Below are 11,456 nucleotides of genomic sequence, written 5' to 3'. Positions count from 1 at the left end.
CCACCCACAGCCCAGCCCTGGACCTGCCTGCAGGGGCCTAAGGAAGGCCATTCTGGAGGCAAGGGCAGCCTGAGGTGGATCCCAACATCTTACACAGGCTGTTTGGGGCAAGAATCAAACCACTCTGTCAGGTGCCCCTACCCAAGGCCACAGGTGAAGTCTGCAGAGGGCATCAAGTGGGCTCCACGACACAGAAGCAGCTCAAGGCCAGGGAACCCAAGCCCAGGCCCCCTAGCTGTCCAACATTCACTGTACTCCCCCCCACTCCTGTAAGGGTGCCCCCCCAGATGTAACGGTGCCCCCCACCCCCGCCTGGCGACTGGAGCCTGTGCCTGGTCCCTCGGAGGCTGACCACGGCTGGGGCCAGACACTCTCCTACCACTGTTTTCTAGGTAGGACAGCCAGGCCTCAAGGCCACCTTCTCTCCTCCACGGTCACCACCAAAGCCCAGGGAGGAAGAAGGCCCAGAGCTGCCTCCCAGGGGGAAGAGAACACAGCATTGAGGCCACACTTGAGCACGGTTCCAGCTCTGCCAAGGCAGAAACTAGTGCCCCTGTCCCCGGCAGTTAGCGGGCTTCTGCAGGGCTTCTCCTGCTGTGCTCACAGCCCGGGACTGGGATGGCCCCCAGTGCTTCCTGCGGCTGGGCAAGGAGGTCTGCTCGGCCATACCTTGGTGATGGTGCCCACAGCCTTGGTGCGGCCTTCCCGGAACACCAGCCGCTGGTCTATGTGCAGGTACTCAGGGGTCTTGATGAAACGGAAGTGCACGGTGGCCTTGTCCCCGGTGCGCAGACAGTCCTTGTCCATGCTCAGAATGGTGGCCGTCTGCCTGATGCTCCCACAGTGAACTGTCAAAAGAGCCGGGAGGTCAGGATAGGACTGAGCAGCTCGGTGGCCTCCGGGCAGGAGAGAGAACGTGGAAGATGCTGGAGCTGCGGCCGGCTAAAGGCCTCAGGGGGCTGCGTGGGGCCAAGTGAGCTGGAGGGCCGCCCCTGGGTCTGCTGCTGCCGCACACACTAGGTTAGACTTCACCTGTCCCTGGACCCACAGCCTTGGTTCCCAAATACAGGGCACTCCGTTTGCATGTGTACCTTCTCTAGACTTTTGGCTTTCTGACAGCAGAGCCCTCACCCACCTTTGTTCCTAGCACCCTGGCAACACTGCCTGGCACACGGCTGCGTTCAGGAGACGTTTGCTGAGGGAGCGAGCGTGAGGCTCTTGAGGGCGAGCCTGGGGCTCCAGAGCCCGGCACAGAGCTGGCACTCGGCTGACGTGTGCAGGGACCAAATAACCCCATAGCTGGTGGCCAGAACGGAGGGGGCGGCATCGTTAAACAGGATGGAGACCTGACTCTGGGGGTCGGGGAGCTAGAACACTCTGCTGAGGGAGTCAGAGCAGAGGGCCTCCTGGGCTGGCAGTGCCCTTAGACACCTACCCATGGCCTGGTAGCGCGGACTAATCGTGGTAGGGTGGTGGAGGACGAGGATCTCGGCCTCAAACTCCCAGGACGCCTGGGGGTTCAAGCGTGGGGAAACCATCACCATGCCCTTGCGGATGGACGAGCGCTTGATCTGAAAGAAAGACGGAATCCCAGACCTCAGGGACAATGATGCCCAGGGCTCTATCCCCTGGTGCCAGAGGACCAGGAGTCCCTTCTGGGAATCAAGACCACCCCAGCTCAGCCTTGCCCTCTTACTCCACTGGACCACAGGCCTTCCAGGGTGGACGATACAGGGCCGACTCAGTGCCCCCTGGGAAGCCTAAACACTGCTCTCGGGGATCAGGAAAGGCTTCACACAGGAAGCAGCATTTCAGCCAGGCCTGGATGGACGGGTAAGAATTAAGTGGAGGTGAGAGGGCACAGGCAGGCCAGTATGCAGGTGGCAGGGACAGGGGGGTGTGGTGACTGCTGGAGGGAGTTAAGGAAATCCCATTCCGCAGGTTCATGTGACTGGCAGGGAAGGTAGACGACCCGACAGCTAGCACTCACCCCAAGCCCTGAGGGACAGAAGGCTGAAGGGGAGGAGGATCTGGCATGGACCCCTATAGCCCTACGCAGTGGGACCATCTGCATAGGAGGGAAGTATCTTTAGTATCGCATCACCACTGAGCTCAGGGCGCCGTCCTCAGGCACTAGGAAGACAAGCAGAGCTTAGGAGGCAGGCAGGCGGGCCTGGGTTCAAGTCCTGGCTCTTGCACTTACTAGCTGTGTGTTCCTGGGTGGGTCACTCAGGCTCTGAGCCCCCGTTTGCTCACCTGTAACAGTGAGGTCAGTAAGCCCTGCCTTACAGAGCAGCCAGGACAACCGGAAACGGCCCAGCACCCAGCCCAGCAGAACCCGAGGGGGGGGGGGTCACCTTCATATTCTCGACACTCACCTTCTTCAGTGCAAAGGAGGCCGTCTGGCCCCCCCGCACCTCCTTGACAGGCATGCGCTTGCGGTGGATTGATTTGACAGCGATGGACAGGAAGTTGCCCAAGGGGTCTGGGCCCAGCAGCAGTGTGTCATTCAGCTTAATCAGGCCTCTCAGCGTTGTCCCCGACACCACCGTCCCCACACCCTGCAGAGAAGGCCAAGGCCCAGTAAGTCTGTGCCCGCTTGGGCCCTCCCCACCATACAGCTGTCCTGCTGCCCCTGGAGGAAGTGCCCACCCAGTCTCCCGTGCTGCTCGGTCACTCACTGGGACAGAGTAAGTGTCGTCAATCTGGAACTCAGCGGGTTCCTCCTCCCGGTAGCTGGTGCGCGGGGAGAGGAGGTTGAGAAACATCTTCAGCAGATCTAGGTTCTCACCGGTAACGTTGGAGATCTGGAATATCGGGCACATCCTAAGTGGAGGATGAAGAGAGACAAAGGAGCTCAGACGGCCAGCTCCTGCGTGAAGGGCAGGCAGAGGTGAACGCATGCCACTCGCTAAGGGCCCCGCGGCCGCCTCATCAGCCTCCCAGGGCCCTACGCCTCTGCCTGGCCTTCCAACTGCTGGCCAGACCTGCTCCGAGGCCTTCTTCTCTCACTCGTTTTCTCTCTGCAATCTGTCCCCTCGTCCCTGTCCTTCCACCACTGCTCTATTTCGGGCTCATAGGACGGCCTCTTCCTAAAGCACACACATGCTTGATTACAATTCTTACCTGCCTTTCTGCTGCGGAGGAGACAGCCCGGATTCCCTCTTCCCAACATCTGTGCAGGTTTATTTCTCTCCAATTCCTATCCGCCAGCCGGACAGGAGAACCTTCCCTTCTCCCAAATGCCTAGCATCCTGCTTGACGTCCTTCCCTCCTACCCAACTAACAAATCCTCTCATCCTTCAGAGCCCATCTCCAAGGCAGATTTTTCCAGGAAACCCTTCCTGGACGGGCACTCTGGACTCCTGGCAGCTCTTGGAAAACTTTTTGTTGTCTGTTACATGTGACTACATCTCATTTTCCATCAGTCATTACAACAGCCTCTATGTCCCCTATCCAGGGTTAATCAGAGTTTTCGAGATCAGGAATTGTATATTCCCCACAGCTTCTAGAATAATGCCTGCACAGAAGAGGAACTCAGAAGGAACTGAAATGGGGCCAGTTCCATGAAACATACGCCCTCTGCTGGCTGCCTGGTGGTACTGAAGACAGCATCAGGGCACAGCCACAGAGCAAAACGCCAGGCTGCTCTGGGTCCTGTGCTACAGACCAAGCCGGGAGCAGCCCCAAAACTCTGGGACAAGGAGCAAGCTTAACCAAGTTCACTATCATCCAGAGAGTATCTCTCTGACCAAGGAGGGGACCACCCTGTGGATAAAGACGGCGCCTGAGTCAACTGTGAATCCTCAATGCCCGGATGAAGACCCTGGCACAGAGCAAACACCCAACAAACATTTATGGGATCAAAAGATACGTGCACACAAGTAAATGCCAAAACAGAGCTGTCATTAGAAAGCTTTTGGGAAACAACAGTATAAAAAATTAATAGTAAGTTAGAAAAATGGCTGCATTTGGGGACACCTGGGGGGCTCAATCAGTTAAGCGTCTGACTTCGGCACAGGTCATGATCTCACGGTTCATGAATCTGAGCCCCGTGTTGGGCTCTGTGCTGACAGCTCAGGGCCTGAGCCTGCTTCGGACTCTGTGTCTTCCCCTCTCTCTGCCCCTCCCCTGCTCATGCTCTGTCTCTCTCTGTCTCTCAATAATAAAAACATTAAAAATTTTTTTTTGCAATAAAAAATAAAAAATTTTTTAAATGAAAATAAAAATGGCTACGTTTGTAGCACAGAGCAGCCAGACACAGTGCTAAATGCTTTATGCACATCATTTCCAACACTTATGAGAACGCTGGGGAGAGGAGAATATTATTCTCATTTCACAGGTAAGGAGACACGGAAGCCTCAGCTGGGATTCCGACCTCAGCAAGGCCAGCATCTCAGGATCTAGCTGCCTGAAAGAACTCCTGGGCAACACTGCCAGGCTCGGAGAACTCGTACCGCGACCAGAACCTTCTAGCCCATCCAATCTCTACGCCTGCCCTGAAGCCAGTGCTCACTACCCATTTACCTCTCGGAGCTGAAGTTGGAGGCCGTCACAATCACATCATCCTTGCTCTGTACCAACACGGGGATCTTCCGGCAGCCTGGTGACTTCAGCAGGCGCTGTAACAGCTTCAGGGTTTCTTAAAGGGTGAAATGGAACACAATTAGGGGACACAGCTTTCTCTTTCGCCAGGCTTCCAGAGCAAGACTGGTCCACTCCTTACTGATATAAGCAGGAGACAGATGGACAGACCAGTGTTAAATGCCACACCTGGAAAAGCAAAAGGGGGATGAGAACTTGGGGCGGGCAGGTGCTTGCTAGAGTTAGAAAGGGCACAGATATGGTCTCTCGGGTAAGGTTACAAGCCCGAAACCCGTCAGATTTCTCCAGAGTCTCTAAAAGACCCACATCTTTAAGCGAGTGACTTGGGGGGCCCATGACAAAGGCAACATTCTTCTCAGAATGTTCAGCTTCCTCGATAAAAATTCATCAGACGAGGGGCCTCTAAGACATTCGCACATCCACAGAAGCCCTTATGAGGCATTTCAAAAGGACACCTGTCTACTTCTCGTCTCCCACCCGCAGCAGTGAGGAAGAAAGGCAAGGCTGTTTGGAAGCATCTGGCGATAGAAGGCAATCAGAGCCTCTGCCCAAATGTCTCCATAGATACATGTCCTGTTTAGATGCTAAAACCCAATGCCCTGGCCCTGGGGCATCTGAAAAGAGGCGCCAGCTCAGGGGTCTCAAGACTCCTCCTATATTTGGAACCAGAAGGAACAAAGAGCCGGCATAATTCTAGGGTGTGCTCAGACCTAGAACTAAACAAAAGAGGAAGCAGAAGATTCAGGGTTGACGGAAACTCAGACCAAGGTCTGAGCACAAGGAAAAAAAGCATAAGATTCTGGGCTGAAGCCCTGGCAGCACCACCAGGGACCAGAGCGGCCGACGGCCCCAAACGGAGGGACAGCTGCTCGCTGCAGGCCTCCCCTACCTTGCAGGATGTTGGCAGGGCACATGTCGATCTTGGTGACCACCACAAAGACAGGCACATTGAGCGCCAATGCCAGGCCCAGATGCTCCTTGGTCATCCCCACGATGCCAGCATTGCTGCCCACCTGCCCGAAAACAGAAAGAGCGGTCAGGGCGAGGGACACAGAGGTTGCTGCCGGGTGGGGCACAGGGGCGCAAAGGCGGCTGGGGCGAGAGAGAGCTCCCATCTCGGAGGCTTCTCTCAGAATAGGACACGTGGGGCAGAAGTCTTCGGCTGGAAAGCAAATAGCTGTAGATGGAAGCTGGGCCAGGCACAGATGGCTTTAACCCCTGATCTAACGAGGTCGGCTATCCAAATCCGAGGAGACTTGCAAACAATAACAAAGACAAACCCAGACAGTCCGGGAAAACAAAGGTCTAGAGCCATCAAGGCTACATTCCGTTTCACATCACTGGCCTCCAGTTTCCTGATCTATAATGTGGAGCGATACTACCATCCACGTTAGAGGGCCTGTTAAGGTTCAAGTGTTATGGCGTATGTCAGAGACCCAGGACACAACTAGCACCACGAGGTGTTCAGGCAGTGGCCGCGGTTATTACTGTTACTATTCCTCCCTGTAACAATAAGTGCTTTACAGTATCACCATAAAGGCTGACCAAATAAATTAGGGCACCTGTACCAGTGTGCCATAGAAAATGTACCAAGCATGCTATCGAAAACAAAGAAAGACTCTTATCTACTGATAGGGAATAATCTCTAAGACCTGTTTTTAAGAGAAAAAAAAAACCAACAAAGGGTTAGAATGGATCAGGGTTTGAAAAAAGTAAGCTATTTGGGGAACATCTGGGAGAATAGAAACACTCTGAACCTGGATACTGGAGGGTATTAGAGAACTGTTCACCTTTCCGGCTACGGGAACAGTAGGGAGCGTATACTCAAGTGGCTGTGGGTCAGGAGTCCCAACCAACGCCTATAATCTGCTTTCAAATGGTTCATCCAAAACAACAACAAAAACACACATACGGATCCATCACAAATACAGAGGAACACAGCAAAACGTTAACGGCTGTTAAATCCGAGCGGTGGGTTGATGGTATTCATTGCACTATTCTTTCAACTTTTCTGACTGTCTGAAATTGGAGGGAGAGGATACATTCACATTTGCTGGTATGATTACAAAGTATCTCTGGAGGCTACCTAAGAAACTGGAAATACTCGAAACCGAACAGAGGAGGAAGGGAGGTGTTTCACTATAAGCATTTTGGCGTCTTTTTGTTTTTGTACCATTAGAATGTGTTACTAGAACAAAATTGAATTCAAGTTGTCATGACGGGGCACGTGGGTGGCTCAGTCTGTTATGTGTCTGACTCTTGATTTTGGCTCAGGTCATGATCTCGCGGTTTGTGAGATGGAGCCCCTGCGTTGGGCTGCGCGCTGAAGGCGCAGAGCCTGCTTGGGATTCTCTCCCCCCCCCCCCCTGCCCTTCCCCTACTCATGCCCACATGCTCTCTCCCTTTCTCTCTCTCTCTCTCAAAATAAATATTGTCATGACATATTTATATAGCACTTAATACATTCCAGAATGGTTTCTTCCCTTTTTAAAAAATTTTTAAGTTTATTTATTTATTTTGAGAGAGAGAGAGCAAGCACAAGTAGGGTAGGGGCAGACAGAGAGGAAGAGAGAATTCCAAGCAGGCTCCGAGCTGTCAGTGCTGAGCCTGACCATGGGGCTCGAACTCACTAACCGTGAGATCATAACCTGAGCTGAAATTAAGAGTTGGACACTTAAACGACTGAGCCACTCCAGGTGTCCCTTACATTCCAGACCGGTTTCAAGTGATGCTCTTCGTTTGATCCCAGCTCACGAGTGAGCCGCCACCCCACTGACACAGATGTCCTCTGCTCACATCAAGATACCACCTCTCTCTTCCTTCTAATTCTTCCCGTTTCTTCCAACCACCTTTCCTGTCCAACCCAGACTTGCTTCTGTTCTTTCCAACTGGGAAAAGAGAATGCTCTATCCCTCTGTTGTCTATATATTTTATAGACTCTATTTTTCATGGAAATTTATTATCCTGGAGCAGTAATGGCTCCACTGTCTTCTACAGAAATTTTTAATAGTTGGATTATAGCCTCAAAGTCAGATAATGTATAACATTTCATCTAGGGTGAAGGGATTTCCTTTGGTTGCCCTTGTTCACTATAGCTTAGTTAGAAAAGTGCTTACTTTAGACTGGTTTCTACACCTTCCTCAATGTAAACCCAACAGCTCCCCCAAATATGCCCTACGGCTCTTCCTCTGAAAGGCCTTCTGTAGAACAGCTTTCTTAGCCCAAAGTTGGTAGTGGCCCCTGAAACACTCAAGGATATGGGAGATCCTGATTCAGTGAGATCCCAAGAGCCCTGGGCAGAGAGCCACCACGAGCATGCGCACATATGCTCTGCCTCTTTACTCTCCAGTTTGGGGAGAATTTGCCTGAGAACCTGTGTTTGTGGGGCAACTCGATCAATTATGCTCTTAGCAGATGCTTATGTTTGCTACACTTATTAATATAGGCAGCTGGAGGGGCCAGGAGATGGGGAGGGGCTTTGAGCAGCACTTGCCAAAGGAACGCTTGCTCGCCTGTGCTCCCTGCAGAAGCTGTGAAGCTGTGTGCGAGGCGGTGGGCCTCACGGCCTCCCACTCTCTGTCCGGGGAAGAAGATCGGTGGGACCCAAATGGAAACTTTGGAACATGATCCAACAAAGAAGCCGCTGCTCAGCTGATCTATATACGAGCCACCAAAAAATCTACTCCTTGGACTATAAGCTCTATGGGAGCATGGGGTGTCCCTGCCCGCTGGTAGGTCTTCAGACCCCAGCACAGCGCCAGGCACACAGGGGCCTCTCCTCCCAGGCTTTGAAGGAGGCCACCTCTCAGGGCCCTCTTGACTGTCATCTCTGCTCTCCTCCATTTCTTCCCAGGTCTCCTCATCTCTGTGGGTGCCATGTAGCATCGCCTCCGCAAAGCGGCCTCACCCCAGGGGAAACCATTTCTGAAGGTGGTAAGTAGGCCCCAGGAGAAGACCCCCTCTATGCCCCCTCTGAAAAGTAAAAGTACAACTGGCAGCAGGGAGAGAGTTCACGGAAGGTACAAGACCGCGGCACTCAGGGGACGAGGCGTCCCTGTAAAACTGGTCACCCTTACCCAGCGTCAGAACCCCCACATCAACAGGCCTCTGTCACCAAACAGTTTCTAGCGCCTGCGCATAACCCCCTCCCAAGCAACCCGGCTGAAGCCCCCCCTCCTCAGGAGCACATCCCACTTACCATGAGCATGCAGAAGTCCGGCAAGTGACCAGTCATGCCAAAGACCGTGGTCTTCAGGTATTTCTCATGGCCAGCCAAGTCGATGAAGGTAATGACCTTAGTGGATTTCTCACAAATCTTTGTCCATTCCAGGCTGCCGCCGTGGCTGTCTGGCTTGTTTACCACGTTGCCTTCGCTGTCAAAGCCCAGAATGTCGTTGCCCACACTGCTGGTGCGACCAGATTCGATCTCATGTTTGTGGCGGAAGAGTTTCTGGCGGGCAAAGCCTCGGCCGTTGTCCAGCTCCCCGTGCGTCAGGACCCCCAGAAGCGTGCTTTTGCCGGCATCCACATTGCCCACAACTGCCACCCTGCACGTACACGAATGCATGCGTCCTCATGAGAGCTGGCGCGCGAGCCAAGTGACCCCACGTCCCTGGATCTCTAATGACAGACTTGCCCCTGAGCCCCTCAAGCCCGCTGCTCCTCCGATTTGTGGCTGAGCACACTGGGGATGTCCCAGGAAGCACGGCCTCCAGGGCAGAAGGAATTATTCAGCAGGAACTAGGCTCCTGGCATGAAGGCTCTCTCCCTTAACATCCACCAGCTTTCTCAAAGCTGCCAGACATGAGCCCCAAGCCAAGAGAGGCCCAAAATGCTCCCCTCCAATACTCCGGGTTTTAGCCTCACAGGTTGACAGATAAGAAAACGCAGCCTATAAGGGTGCCTGGGTGGCTCGGCTGGGAAAGGAAATGCAGCCCACACAACGGCCACAAATGTATGGCCAGCCTCCACTCTTACCGAATGGAGACGTCTAGGGATGAGAAAGTATAGAAATAGAAACTGGAGCTATCATATCTCTGGACACTCTGTCCTTGCCACCGAAAGGGAAGGAGTGAAGTGGATGTGTCAGGTGCCAAAGGCTCAATCACTATTCTCGGTGAAGCCCTAGCTGCAGGGTCATGCTGTAAAGAGCCCCTCAACTGTTCTGAAGGCCTCCTCACCTGACCTCCAGGAAGTCATTGTCTCCCACTCGTTTCCGGACCAGGTAATCACGCACACGGCCCCCAGCTTCTTGACGCTCCCGCAGGAGGATGACATCGGCCTCTATCTGTTCCGCCATGCTCTTCACTGTGGCGTACGAGGCCTCCATGTCAGCTTCACTCAGTCCATATTCAGTTCCATCTGGTGACAAGAGCCCAGACATCAGCCTGCTAACAGGTCAGCCATTCAACCACCCCTACCAGAGGCCCCACCCCGGGCCCTGGAGAAGAACACCCCTCTCTCTACCTGATGGTTTTCAGAAACTTGGGCCCACGTAGAGTTAATAAACAATAGTGCCACGGGTTTCCCCTTTAAGCAGGGGATTCATTAATTCATTCAACAGTAATCACTAAGGCTCTCCAAGGTTTTATGCCAAGTCTCATGCTGGGTACTGGGAATACAGGTGCCCCTGGCGCGCTCACAGCCCAGCGGGAGAGACAGAACATTAATTAACTGCAATACAACCTGAGTGCATTACTATAGAATTACACAAAGAGAATGTCAAGTGTGAGCAACTAGCATCGCCTGGGGAAGCGGAGGACAGCTTTGTAGGATGCGGACTACAAGCTGGGTCTCCAAGTAGGAAAAATGGGCCTACGGAGAAAGGAGTAAACACATCCTAGGCAGAGGAGCAAAGCATGGAGCGTGGCAGATCATGGCACGTTCAAGGGCCAGTAAGCAGCTTGGTGTGCTTGGGTGCAGGATGTCAAGAGGTGAGGGACCCTGTACAAGAGGTGGGAGCCGTTAAGAGCAGACAGACATCAGACAGCAGCAAAACACATGATGTGCCAGGCAGTGGGAAGCTCTAGGAGTTGAGGCAGCCGTGTAACACGATCAGATCCTCTGTCTGTTAGAGAGACGTCTTGAGCAGCAGTATAAGGTGTGCAATGGCGAGCGAGAGGCCAGAAAGGGGGAGCCCCAGTTAGGAAATAATCTTAATAATCCAAGCAAGAGATAATGAGGACAGGAGTCAAAGGAAAATTGGGAGAGAATTTAAGAATGATTTTAGGGATAGATTTTTAACTGAGGTGGCCCAGGTGAAACCATCCAGCAAGTAGCTGGAAAAAAATGAGTCTGAGCGGAGAATGAGGAAGGGTGTCCAACGGAAAGACGCGGGACAATCAACCAGTCACTTGAGGGCTTACTGTAAGGTAATCCCTGCAAGGGGCTTTCAACTTAGTATCATTCAAGTCCCACAGCAGCTCCGTTAGCTCTTCCTCCAGCCTCTGGGTCTCAGAGAGTAACTGCTCCTTCCCGAGGCTGATCTCCCAGCATGCCCCAACCTCTTTTCTTTGACTGCCTCGCAAAGACTTTCCAGTACCTTTTCCCACCTTCTCTCCCTTCCCTCCGGGTTCACCCTTACAAACAAGCTCGAGTCATCCTTAAACTTCGAAAAGGAGGAGGCCCACCCCCTCTGCCCGCGCTCCTGCATGCGTACCAGGCTACTACTACCTCCCCTGTTCCTCCGTCCACCACGAAGCATCTCAAACCAGTGATCGCATGTGCGGACTATATTTCTGAGGACTCTAGAAGAAACTAATTTTCAAGTCATTAATGGCCTTCAACTGCTCATCTAATGCCCTCTTCTTGACCCCTACAGCACTGGACACTGCTGGCTACCTTTCCTTTGC

The 11,456-nt window shown here is 53.2% G+C and overlaps 1 protein-coding gene across 4 annotated transcripts in view; it reads right to left on the bottom strand.

Moving 5' to 3' along the window:
• GTPBP1 (GTP binding protein 1) overlaps window positions 1-11,456 on the bottom strand; it is a 24,129-nt gene that overhangs the window by 4,728 nt on the left and 7,945 nt on the right. For all 4 annotated transcript variants that reach the window (XM_077762130.1, XM_077762129.1, XM_077762126.1 and 1 more), the window contains exons 3-10: window positions 9,786-9,966; window positions 8,804-9,152; window positions 5,495-5,618; window positions 4,528-4,642; window positions 2,682-2,826; window positions 2,379-2,561; window positions 1,436-1,571; window positions 670-848 (exon numbers count right to left, since the gene is read on the bottom strand). In XM_077762130.1, the coding sequence (XP_077618256.1) occupies window positions 670-848; window positions 1,436-1,571; window positions 2,379-2,561; window positions 2,682-2,826; window positions 4,528-4,642; window positions 5,495-5,618; window positions 8,804-9,152; window positions 9,786-9,966 (1,412 nt within the window). The remainder of the gene's footprint in view (window positions 1-669; window positions 849-1,435; window positions 1,572-2,378; window positions 2,562-2,681; window positions 2,827-4,527; window positions 4,643-5,494; window positions 5,619-8,803; window positions 9,153-9,785; window positions 9,967-11,456) is intronic.

Source organism: Crocuta crocuta, unplaced genomic scaffold (assembly GCF_008692635.1).
Source record: "Crocuta crocuta isolate KB4526 unplaced genomic scaffold, BGI_CrCroc_1.0 scaffold193, whole genome shotgun sequence".
Taxonomy (NCBI): Eukaryota; Metazoa; Chordata; class Mammalia; order Carnivora; family Hyaenidae; genus Crocuta; species Crocuta crocuta.
Note: the sequence above shows the minus strand (reverse complement) of the source record. Positions and strands in the feature narration are given on the sequence as shown.